This window comes from Melanerpes formicivorus, unplaced genomic scaffold (genome assembly GCF_026170545.1).
Source record: "Melanerpes formicivorus ecotype bairdi unplaced genomic scaffold, bMelFor1.0.p_v2 SCAF_1, whole genome shotgun sequence".
Lineage (NCBI taxonomy): Eukaryota > Metazoa > Chordata > Aves > Piciformes > Picidae > Melanerpes > Melanerpes formicivorus.
Window position 1 is genome coordinate 48295577 of NW_027142353.1, and position 12255 is coordinate 48307831.

The 12255-nt window shown below is 58.5% G+C and overlaps 1 protein-coding gene across 3 annotated transcripts; it reads right to left on the reverse strand.

The window, feature by feature from the left end:
- Nucleotides 1-313: 313 nt before the first annotated feature.
- On the reverse strand, nucleotides 314-9394 carry LOC137442327 (centrosomal protein of 131 kDa-like). Of its 3 annotated transcripts, none has more exons than XM_068141128.1 (8): nucleotides 9056-9394; nucleotides 8349-8477; nucleotides 7786-7953; nucleotides 7413-7645; nucleotides 6750-6884; nucleotides 5211-5288; nucleotides 1071-1157; nucleotides 314-365 (listed from the first exon to the last, which is right to left on the reverse strand). In XM_068141128.1, the coding sequence occupies exons 1-6, from the start codon at nucleotides 9218-9220 to the stop codon at nucleotides 5264-5266; spliced, it is 855 nt and encodes a 284-aa protein (XP_067997229.1). In that variant the 5' UTR covers nucleotides 9221-9394; the 3' UTR covers nucleotides 314-365; nucleotides 1071-1157; nucleotides 5211-5263. The 3 variants fall into 3 exon arrangements, with proteins under 3 accessions (XP_067997229.1, XP_067997134.1, XP_067997048.1); XM_068141033.1 differs by lacking the exon at nucleotides 314-365 and adding an exon at nucleotides 494-700; XM_068140947.1 differs by lacking the exons at nucleotides 314-365; nucleotides 1071-1157; nucleotides 5211-5288 and having other exon boundaries at nucleotides 6464-6884.
- Nucleotides 9395-12255: the final 2861 nt, after the last annotated feature.

Genomic DNA, 12255 nt, shown 5'->3' on the forward strand with positions numbered 1-12255 from the left:
CCCAGCCTCTCCACAATGTCCTTTCAGGGAGCTGTGAAGAGCAGTGAGGTTCCTCCTCTGCCTCCTCTTCTCCAAACTAACCATCCACAGCTCCCTCAGTCCATCTCCATCACATTAGTTCACCAGGCCCTTCCCCAGCTTCCCTGCCCTCCTCTGCACTGGCTCCTGCACCTCCACATCTCTCCTCTATTGAGGTTCTAAGGTGGCTCAAAGCCTCTACCATCCTGGCCTTGACCACCTCCAGGAGGGACTTGCAGGTCCTGTAGGATGCTTGAACCCAGGCATCAGCACCAAGCACCTGCATCCCGCTCCTCATCTTCATGCTGGGGATGGCCTTGAGGAACTCTGGGTCCAGGCAGTTTTTGCTGGAAGATGGGAAAAAAAACAACTTTGGAGAATGAGGAAATGAGATGGATGGAGGCCTGCCTAGCCTGGCTTGTGATGCTGAGCCCACTGCCACATCCACTCCCCCGGTCCCTGCTCTTACCCAGCTTCTCCCTGGCACCCTCAAAGACTTGCTCCGAGCGGAGCTGGGCATCAGGCTTGGGAAACCCGAAGACAATGGCCTCAGTGCCATCAGATTTGGTGGTGCTGAGCTCCACCTCACTGGGGGGAAGGTCATGGTGAAGGACAGAGTTTGCTTCTCCTCCAGCTCCCGATATATGGCAGCCATCTGGTCCTTGATCACATCATGCACGCTCTGAGGAGGGGGACAACATTTCAGGTGTCAGGGATGGGCTACAACCAGCCACATGCCTGGTTATGACTCCATCCATCCCCCTGCATCCTTCAGAAGCTGTCCAACCCCACTTTGGCTTTCAGGCTGGTGGGATCTTGGGGGTCTGAGTGCACACTCGTGGCCTTCAGCCCTTTCAGAGGTTCTCTCTCTGCCAGAGGACATCCTGGTAAGGGTGCCAGGGGCCAGCGTCATGGCCACCACACGACACTGCCCTCATCCATCCCCAGGCATCCTTCAGAGGCTGCCCCAATCCTCCTCTGGCATTGGGGTTGGTGATCTCTGAGCACTGGGTTTATGCTGGGATGGGACACTCCAGCAGGCAGGGGCAGACCTTTGACAATGTCCCACTTCCTCCAGGGGCAGCTTCCAGAGCGGTTTGTCCTTGCTGGCGGTGTCGATCACGCTGGCCGACGTGTGCCTGGGAAGCAGAGGGAGGCTTGGCTGAGCTGCACTCACATCCCAAACGCCTTCAAAGTCCATCCCAAGCGGTGAGGACCACCCTAAGGAGCTGGTGGGTGCCCTCCCTCCCCCAGGTGGCACTCACAGGCTCATGGAGCTGCGGCGCAGGGACCCCGCCTTGCGCTTCAGCGGGGTGCAGACCAGCAGGTCGGTGAAGAGGAAGAAGGAGCTCTCCTTCTTCCCACCCACTGCCTTCTGCAGAGCAGCAGGAGGCACTAAGGGGTTAGTACCCAGCCCCTGCCACTACTGGAAGTGCAACCCAGCCTCACTTTCCCCAGGCGTGGCTTTGGCCTGAAGTAGGATGGGGACATGGGTGCCATGGCCACAAAGGCAAAGTCACAGAGCTCCACTCACAGGGAAGCATCAAGGCCATGGCAACATCAGGCATGGGCACAGTAGGACTTCCACAGGTTTCACCTGGAGCCTCCCTATCCACCCCCAACCCAGGGTACCTCTAGGTTCTTCCCTGACTGCTCCCAAACTCATCTTGTCTTCCCCCACACTTGGGGAATTTTATATTGTCCACATCCTTCTGTCATCCATCCACCTGTCCATCCTTCTGTCCATCCATCCATCCATCCATCCATCCATCCATCCATCCATCCACCCACCAACCCATCCACTCAGTTCTATCTTGTCTATCCATCCATGCATCCATCCATGCATCCATCCATCATTCCATTCTTCTGTCCATCCTTCCATCCATCCACCCACCCACCCATCCATCCATCCATCATTCCATTCTTCTGTCCATCCTTCCTTCCATCCATCCATCCATCCACCCATCCATCCACCCATCCTTCTGTCCACCAATCCATCCATCTCTCCATTCTTACACCCATCCATCCCTGCTCAAGTGCCCTTGTGGCTCTCTGTTGGATTCTCTCCATCAGCTCTCTGTCTCTCTTGCACTGGGGAGCCCAGAACTGGACACAGGATTGCAGCTGTGGTCTCCCCAGGGCAGAGCAGAAGAGCAGAAGAACCTCCCTGGCCCTGCTGGCCACACTTCTCTTGCTGCACCCGAGGATCCCATTGGCTCTCTTGGCCACAAGGGCACATTGCTGTCCCCTGCAGCACTTGCTGCCCACCAGCACTCCAAGGTCTTTCTCCATGGAGCTGCTCTCCAGCAGGGCAGCCTCTAACCTCTCCTGGTGCCTGCTGTTACTCCTCCCCATCAGCGATGCCATGGCACCCCCAAGCAAGCCCCAACTGTGCTGCCCTGGCTGCTGGGGATGGAAACCAGCTCCATGCAGGAGAGGTTTGCCAAAGAAACCAGCCTTGCAGCTTTGGCCACCACCAGCGTGGTCTTTGTAACCTCCCAAGGGGCCACCAGCTCCTGAGAGATCATCATCACCTTGCATGGATGCCTCCAATGTATCACTGCAAGTGTTCAAGGAGAGGTTGGATGGTGCTTTGCAGAGCCTGATCTACTGGAAGATGTCCCTGCCCATGGCAGAGGGGTTGGACTTAGATCATCAGTGCCAAGTGGTGTCCCTCAGGGGTCTGTACTGGGACCTGTGCTCTTTCAATTTTTTTAGCAATGACAGAGAGAGGGAGATTGAGGCACCATCAGCAGTGTGCAGGTGGCACCAAGCTGAGTGGGGCTGTGGATCCACCAGAGGGACAGGATGGCATCCAGAGGGGCCTGGACAGGCTGGAGAGGTGAAGCCCAGGTGAACCTCAGGAGGTTCCACAAGAGCAAGTGCAGGGCTCTGCCCCTGGGCTGGAACAATCCTCACTAGCAATACAGACTGGGGGAGGAGGGCAGAGAAAGCAGCCCTGAGGGAAAGGACCTGGAGGTGCTGGCGGGGGAGAAGCTGGCCAGGAGCAGGCAGTGTGAGCTTGCAGCACAGAAGGCCAAGGGCAGCCTGGGCTGCATCCAAAGCAGCGCTGGCAGCAGAGCCAGAGAGGTGATTCTGCCACTTTGCTCTGCTCCGGGGAGACCTCACCTGGAGTGCTGTGTGCAGCTCTGGAGCCCTCAGCACAGCCTGACCCAGCTGGGAAGTCATGGCAGCACGACCTTGGGGGCCACATCTGGTGCATTCCTGGTGGGATTTAGGATGTTTGGATCCAGCAGGGTAGATGCTGTGGATCAAACCCTGGACCACTTCACCCAGCAGCCTCTCTTGGGCAACGGCTCAGAGCTAGCAGGAAAAGCAGGTCCTCTGCAAGGCTGGGTGGGAAGCTCTGCTGGGAAAGCCCTTTCCCATGGGAAGGGCAGGGATGGTGCCCTCAGCAATCTGCAAGGAATGCAGGATGGGGAAAGTCTTCTGAACCTCCTTGACACCTCCCCAGCCTGACCTGTACGAGATGCCAGTGCCCTTCAAGGATGCTGGAAGGATCATGGAGATGATCAGTGAGGACAGGACCCACCTGGAGTGGCTTCAAACATCTCCATCCAAGCTGGCAAACCTCCACCCCAAGGATGAGGTTGCTCAAGCTGATGGTAGATATCTCATGGAGACCCAAGTCAGAAGAGCCAAACCCTTCCTGAGGCCCCTAACCCACTTCACCTGCCCTACGGTGGCCCAGCTCCTCCATCAGGAGAAGGGCTGGGCTGTGCCACACATCCCACCCACTATGAAACTAGGGGAGCAAGGAGCAGATGGGCAAGAAGAGCACAGAGACAGCTTCCACCTCAGCACACAGGGAGAGCAGGCAGGGCTTGCTCATGTACCATCTGGCTTGGATGGAAGATCATGCTCCAAGGTAGTCCTTGCCCTCGGTAGCCACCATGCTACGCGCCACCAGGCCACACCATGATGGATCCAAGCACCTGGTGCCAGCTGAGATGGGGAGCTGGGGGCATCTGGAGCCCTGTGACTCTCTCCCCAGAAAGCCAGATCCCCCTGGTTGCACCGTGCCAGGACATATCCCATGGGCAAGGGTTTGGGCCTTCCATTCATGCCCACCATGGCCTCCATTCATGCCCACCCACTCCCTCCAGTGGGGAACCACTGACCCCCAGCACGGCTGTCCCCTCCAACCAGCCTCCAGTCCCACCTCAGAGGAGGGCACAGCCCAAGGGACAGCCTCCACCCACGCCAAGATCATCAGGGGCACCACCAGACCCTAAACCCTGCCTGGATAAGCCCCAGAGCTGGGCTCCTCTTGCACCCCCAAGCCAACATCTGCACTAGGAGCAGCCTCAAAGGGTCCTTCCCTCCTGCAACAACATCTGGTAGAGCATCTCTGGGTCCACCATGGGAAAAGCCTGGCTGGGGGTTGGGATTGAGGTCCTCAGGGCCATGCCCAGCAGATGTCCTGCAGACACTGCTTTCTAGGGAGCAGAGCAGAGCTCTGCTCCTCTCGGTGTTTCCACTTGCAGACATGTGGTTGGACAACCCACACCTAAGCCAAGCCTGACCTAAGTCTCCAGGGCACTGATCACCATCAACCTGAAACACCTTCATTAACATCTCAAACGTGGGGTGGGCCCTGGGGCCAGGTTGCTCCAGGGGGAGCTTTGGAACCAGCTTAGTGAAAACAATGTACAACCCAGGACTGGAGAAGAAGCCTCAGCCCATGGCTGAAGATGGTAAAGTTGAGCAGAGAATGGGGGGGGGCATGGGTACTGGGGGTGTAAAGGGTCTCCCACCATGGCAGGGTCATCAGCAACCAGGAGATGAGGTTGCCGAAGAGAGCTTTGGGAGGGGGCTGGCGTCAAGCACTGGAAGGGGCTTGTGGACACACCACCTGCCAGGTGACAACCCACCAGGAACGTTCCAGGCTTCGTTTGGGGGGACAGATGTGACCCCTACACCCCACTGCTGCCACCACTGCCACCCTGATGCCCACCGCCCCCCACCAGCCCGCGCTGCCACCCCTTCCCAACCCACTCCTGTGCCACCTCGGTGCTGGCAGGGGACCCACAGCTTGAGGGCTGCGACTTGGGAGGGACGGGGGGACGGGGCCAAGCAAGGGAGGGCTACACACCACGAGGCATTTGGGGCGGGGGGAGGGGAGGCAAGGGGAGGGGAGGGAGTCACCTCCCCCGGCCCTGCCACCTTACCTGCATCAAGGTGCGCAAGGACTCCACGTAGGACTGCTGGCTGTCCAGCAGCGTCATGATGACGTGTTTCCTCGTGTCCTACCCGGGAAGGAAGGGGGGACAGAAGGACAAGATGAGGGTTTGGGGGGCGGGGTGGGGGGGTGGTGACACGACGGCACGACGGAGAGGAGCAACCTAGTGGCCGTCGGTGCCTCGCTCGGGGCGGCTGCGAGGTCCGGGAGGCGGCCGGCTGGCCTCCAGCTCCCCCCTCTGCTCCCTCTCCAGCCCGATGGAGGAATCCGGGAGGATTAGCAAGTACATGACACCGAGCGTACAGACACTGCCTGCTTTCCTCCTCGGCAGCGTCAGCAGCCCGCCCCGGAGCTCACAGCCCTACACGGCTCGGGCCCGACGCCCTCCGGCTCTCCGCGGGCGCCTTGGCTCGGAGCGCTCCCCTAGGAATTCACCTCCCGCCCCAGCACCCCGGCGCCGGGATGCGGACCCCTAGCCAGGGGATTCGCGGGGTGCTGGAGCGGGATGGAGAGGGGCTGAGGGAGGGGATGGTTTGTCAGCCCTTGGGAAGCAGGTGGCTCGGGGTCTTGGTGCTGAGGCTTGGAGACCCACCTTGAGTGCAGCACCCAAGGGCAGAGCAGCCTAGGGGGAAGATGCTCCAGAGCACAGGCTCTAAGACACCCCAAAAGTGTGGGGCGCAGAGATGCTCCAAAGACTCTGAATGTAGACATCCCCCAAAAGTGTTGCGTGTGAGATGCTCCACAGACCCTGAGGGCTGTGAGACACCCCAAAAATCTGCATGTGGATCTGCTCCACAGACCCTGAGGGCTGTGAGACACCCCAAAAATCTGCATGTGGATCTGCTCCACAGACCCTGAGGGCTGTGAGACACCCCAAAAATCTGCATGTGGATCTGCTCCACAGACCCTGAGGGCTGTGAGACACCCCAAAAATCTGCATGTGGATCTGCTCCACAGACCCTGAGGGCTGTGAGACACCCCAAAAATCTGCATGTGGATCTGCTCCACAGACCCTGAGGGCTGTGAGACACCCCAAAAGTATGGAGTAAAACCATGCCCCAGGGACCCTAGGTGTGAGATCCCCCAAAAGCTCTGGGCGCAGAAATGCTCCAAAGGCCTTGGCTTCAGAGACACCTCAAGGGTTTGGATGGTGTGGCTTCTCCAGAGACCCTGGATGTGACACCCCAAATGTTTTGGGTGCAGAGGGCCTCTGCTGACCCTAGCAAAGGAGACGATGGTCCCAAGAGCTGGGTACGTGTGGTGGTTTAGGCTGGGTGCCGGCCCGGATGCCACTGCACAGGCCACACCTGGGATGTTCCCAAAGGGGGCCCACAACACACACAACTCCCAAATGGCATCTGCTGACCCTTAGACCCTACACCTTTTCTACCTCACAGGAACTGCCTTGGCCTCATCAGGAGAAGCAGGCAGCTTCTTTGCTCCCACTCCACCTGGCCACAAATGACACGGCAAAGACTCCCACTCTCTCACTAACACAGGCAAAAGCCAACCAGACTTCTGAACCCACCTGAAGACTGAGGAATCACACTGGAAGATGCTCCAAGGAATTTCCCCTCGCTCCCCAGCAAGCCCCAGGCAGGGTGTGAGAGTAGGGTTCTCCTCCAGACGCCGCTGCCAGTGCCATGCCAGCCTCTTGTGGCTCCTGTGGAAAAGGCAGGAGCATCAACAACAGCTGCTGCTCACACAGGCACAAAGCTGTCCCCCAAGTGGGAGATTTTGCTCTTAAACTTATGAACAGAGACTTCTGAGCCCCCCCCCCACCATGTCTTCCTGCTTAGGCGTCCGAGTGACCTGTGCTCTGCCTTTGGGGGACCTTTGCTAGAAGGTGGAGAGGACCCTGGCTCCTGCTCTCCTCCCAGTGCATACTCAGCCTGGCCATGCACCGTCAGCACAGCACCTGAGAGAGGACGTTTTGCCTCACAGGCTCCTCTTCTGTCCCCTCTGCCTTTTCCAGCCTGTCTGTCCCAAGAGGGAGGACAGCAGCAGCAGAAAGGGAGCTCCTCTTTCCCAGCCTACGTGCGGGAAGACGAGAGGCCTACAGCAAATGCTGACAAGAAACTGGCTACAGCATCCCCCGGATGGGCCTGAGGAGCTCTGGTACCTCAGGGGCTGTCAAGAGAACTGTTCCCAGTGTCTTGTGTGGGCACAAAGAGAAAACATTTGCCCTTACAGTTCTAAATCCACTTGCAGGCTCCTGATGGTTTTCCCGCTCATCTGATAAAACTCCATAAAGGACTCTTTAGCTGTCTTCTCAAAGGCCAGTTGCCGCTCGGTCTCCTTCTGCCTTCTCCGGGCCCTCTCCAGCTCCTGCTCCAGAGCTTGACTCTTCTGCTCCAGCTTTATAATCTTTAAGGAGCTGGAGGCTTCAAGCAGTTTCAGGGCATTGCCTGCAGATGCCTCCAACTAAAAGAGAAGAGGTAGCCTTTTACAGCTTCCCTCCATGGCACCAAAGCCACCAGGCTGCCCAAGAAAGCAGATGCCCAAGAGAAGACACCTCACAGACGGGGCCACAGCCACACACATCCCACGGGAACATAACTCACCTGCTCAATCTTCTTCATGAGCTTCATCTCTCTTCTCCGTGCCTGTGCCTTCTGCTCACACTGCTTCCTTTCAAGAGTCACAAGCAGCCCTTGCAGCTCCTGATTCCTGGCTGCGAGCTGCTGGCATGCCTGGGACTCCAGCTGCAGCTCCATGGTCAATTTGCCTATCTGAAGTGGGGAAAAAGCAGCCTGCCTTAGGCACAGGGGTCTGATGCCTACTGTCACTCACCTGTCCTTCTTGGCCATTCAGAAGCCTGACAGCTCTTAAAGCAAATGGCTGATGAGACACAGGCAAGCAAAAGAGGACTTTCCTTCCCCCAAAGGCTGCTGCCAGGCAACTCAGCACCAGCCGAGCGCAGGCACCCGGAGAGGAAAAACCTTGTGAGGCAACAGCCAAGCCCAGAGACGCCTGGGAGTGCCTGGGGTGCAATATGGCATCATGGCCACGGCAGCTGGACAGTGGTGGAGCAGAAGTGAGGCTCCAAAGAGCATAGCTGCCTCACTCCTGCCCACCCAGATGCTGCCCCCAGGCTACTGCTTTGCCCCTCAGAGACTTTGCATACCTTGTCCCTATCTTCCTTCAGCTCTTCTTTCAGGCCACTGCAGGCACAGGCAGAAGCACTGGAGGTTTCTGTTAGCTGCAGGCGACTGAGGGCAGGCTCAGGGTGTCCTGGCAGCTGTCCCCCTCTTCTCTAGGGAAACAAGAAATGTCATTGCTTATTAATGAAGGTGTCTCTATCCAGGCACATCAAGAACTGTCTCAGCCTGTCCTCCCAGGGGTACAGCTGCAGCCCCAATCATCTTTGTGGTCCTCCCCTGGAGCTGCTTGAGCAGCTCCATGTCTGATTTGTGCTGGCAGAATCCTTCCCCTTCACCCGCTGCTGCTGCCCACACTGCTTCTGGTGCACTCCAGGATGCCACTGGCTCTCTGCGCTGCAAGTGCGCATAACCAGCGCCTCCCAGACACCAACCACTGACCGCAGCTCTGCAGTCTGTCTAGACAATTCCTTCCCCACCCACTGGGCCACCCCTAGAAAGCCAGGTCTCTTCACTCTACAGACAAGGATGTTGTGTGGGACAGCGTCAAATGCTCTGCATGAGCCCAGGGCGCTGACAGTAGATACACAGACACACACGTACAGAGGCAGCAGTGTGTCTCAAGGCTGGCCCAAACCTTCTGCAGCACCACCACCCCCACAACAAATCTGGGCAGTGCTCCCCTCTCCTCTTCATCTACTCTCTCGGCCTCACACGCAAAGGCATCGCTCACCTGGCCTTCTTGGCCACCCTGCTGCAAGTTGCTCAGCTGCTGGCGGAGGGAGAGGTTCTCCTCTTTCAGCTGAGCCACTTGGTGCTGCAGCACTGCTGCCTTCTTCATCCTATCAGCTTGCTCTTCCTCTTGCTTCTTTTGCTGAGCTTCCAGCTCCTTCGCCATCCTCTTCAGCGCTCTTTTTGCCTTCCCCAAAGCCTCTGTCTTTTCCTGGAGTGCTTTATGCAGCTGGCTCACCTCACCTTCCAGCCTGCTCACATTTATGTTTACATTCTCCCCATGGAGTTGAAGCAGGCCCTTGCTGACTGCATTCCTGTCCACGATGCTCTCACTCAACTTCTCTTCAATCTGAGACAACTGCTCTACATGTCTCTGCAACTTGGCAGCCTGCTCAGACATCCACAGCTGGGCATGGTGCGGGTGGAGCTCTGTGGCGCACTCCTCTACAGGAAAACCATGTAGTTTGGGAATCAGAGTGAGCTTGGACAGCCCCATGATGCCTCCAGTGCCTTCCCAATCACCTGGCTTCCAGAGGCACCCTTAGCAGACACACACACCGCAAAGCCTTGAGATCCCAGCCAGCCCCCTACCAACACGCAGCTGGTTTCCAGCTTGGGAATGTGGTTTCCTGCAGCACACAGACCTGTCCCACGTGCCAGGGAGATGTCGCCAGGTGCTCAGGAACCAGCCCCAAAGGAAGCAGTGTCTACAGAACCCTGCTCTCCTTGGACCGTGCCTAGCAGAGCATCTTTGCCCAGCATCATCAGCACCCCCACACCACCCTTCCCGGTCTCCCAGCTCCACAGCAACCTACCGAGAGGGCATCTGACAGCCTCGTCCCCACGGCCTCCTTGCGGCTGCACAGCGCTGCCTGCTGCGCTCACAGCAGGGGCAGCCTTCGTCTCTCCAGCAGCTCCCGCTGCACACAGAGCCCAGCTCGGAGCAACCTCTGCCCTCTTCCCCTGCTCCCGGGGCTCCACAGCCCGTGCTCTGCAGCTGTCAAGAGAGAAAACACAGCCCCGTGGAGGCCCGACCACGGCCCTGCTCACAGACCCTTCTCACCCGCCCGGCCCAGAGGGAGCTCCTGCAGAGGAGGAGGAGCCACAAGCCGCGGGGCAGGACGAGAGGCCCGGAGGCTGCCACCCAGCGCCTGCCTGCCTCTGCCCCAGCCCCACTACCTGCGCTGCTTGTGCTGGCTGCTGCTGGCATGCTCCTGGCCCTCAGGCTGCAGCTCATCTCTGCCGCTCCCACAGGGCATGGGGCTCACCCGGGCCGTCCTGCGCCGCAGGAACCTCAGGACCCTCTTCATGGTGATCGGCAGCAGCACACGGGCAGCTTGCTGCGGGCTCTGCCACCACCACAGCCACCACTACCACTCCTCCCACTCCCACACCACCAGACCCACGCAGAACAAACCTCACCACCACCACCAAACCACAACCACTCCACCAAACCACACCACCAGGACCTCTCCACCAAACCACACCTCCACAACCACTCCACCAAACCACACCTCCACAACCACTCCACCAAACCCAAACACCTGAACCACTCCACCAAAAACACACCACCACCAACTCACCACCACACCTACAGCACCAAAGCCACCAGACCCACACCACCAAAACCACTCCACCAGACCCACACCACCTAAACCACTCCACCAAACCCAAAGACCCAAAACCACTCGTCCGAACCCAAACAACCAAAACCACAGTCCCAGAACCACACCAGAAGAACCAAACCACCAAAGCACACCACCAACGCACTCGCCTAGCACACTCAGCACCGCCAGGTACCGAGTACACAGACGGTTGCCAAGGTGCCACAATTCAGGAACCCAGCTGTGACATCAGCAGGACCCTGGCTGAGGCCAGCAGCAGAGGCCAGTGGCTCAACCCAGCTCCTTCCTCGGCCCTTTGCGCTGTCCCTGGAGCCCTGCCGATGCCTCTCAGAGCATCCCCCCACACCTCGGCATCCCTTCCGGCACGCCCTGCACCGTCGGTGTTCTGCCATTTTGGGGGGGGGGGCTCCTCAGGAGCCTTTTCCCATAGCTTTCACCAGCCTGAACAACCCAACTCTCTCAGCCTGTCCACACAGTAGTCCTCAACTCATTCCTGTCTTCTCCTCTGGAGCAGCCTCCACAGGTCCCTGTACAAGTGGCAGCAGTTACTGACTCATCCCAGCTCAGGGGTGTCACAGCCGAGGAGATCCAGGCCTGATGGAGAGCACTTTGCAGCTCTTGGCACTGGTGCTGCTAAGGAAGGAGCTGGAGGTCTCCCTTTGGAGCTGCAGGGCAGCCACTGCCCTGTATTGGCACGTAGGAAGCGCTGCAGGAAGGCAAAGAGATTTCTGAGGCTAATGCTGCCATTGAACAGCCTCTGATCACCTTCATGGCCTACTCCAGCCCTGCTCCAGCAGCTCCTGTGCCGAGACCCCCAGAGCAGGAGCCAGCACTGCAGCTGGGGTCTCAGCAGAGCGGAGCAGAGCAGAGCAGAAGGGCAGAATCCAGGGCTGTAGCCCAGGACAGGCTTGGCTTTAAAGGAGGTTGTGTCACTGGTGGAGGGAGGTCAAGGGGAAGGGAGGCCAGGGAGCATTTGCTGGGGGTTAGGAGAGGAAATGGTGAACTGCTGTGACCGGGTTTGTGCAAGCTGGGTTTCCTCAGCTGCAGAAGAGGAAAGCAGAGCCTCGACCATTGCCACTAGCTCGGATGTGTTCCTTGATGCCAAATCTGGTTGGTTTGGGTGTTTTTTTATCAAGGCTTTGGAGACTGCTGGTGGCTTCAAAGGCCTGAACATTGTGGAGGTGACCTCCTGGATGTCACCTGATGTACGACGTCTCATGGGCCTAAAGGTGGTTGAACGTCCAAGGGCTGTGCCTGGCAGAGGTGGCTGAACCACTAGGCTTGGGAATTCATGGCCTTTTTTTGACCCCTTTTCTACCTTTTCTTAGGGAATACAGCCCTGCTGGGGGCAAATCTGCTGTGTGAGATGTCCTGTCTTCCCCCTGCAGCGAAGACAGTGTGAGCCTCTGCCCCAGGCCCGCTGCTTGTGCTGGCTGCTGCTGGCACGCTCCTGGCCCTCAGGCTGCAGCTCATCTCTGCCGCTCCCACAGGGCATGGGGCTCACCCGGGCCGTCCTGCGCCGCAGGAACCTCAGGACCCTCTTCATGGTGATCGGCAGCAGCACACGGGCAGCTTG

Coding starts and splice junctions, on each gene's coding strand:
- LOC137442327 (XM_068140947.1), bottom strand. CDS start 9,220: ATGGCGAAGGAGCTGGAAGCTCAGCAAAAGAAGCAAGAGGAAGAGCAA. Junction 7,954..8,348: donor TGAAGGAAGATAGGGACAAG/GTATGCAAAGTC, acceptor TCCCCACTTCAG/ATAGGCAAATTGACCATGGA. Junction 6,885..7,412: donor CTGCAAGTGGATTTAGAACT/GTAAGGGCAAAT, acceptor CCTTTTCCACAG/GAGCCACAAGAGGCTGGCAT.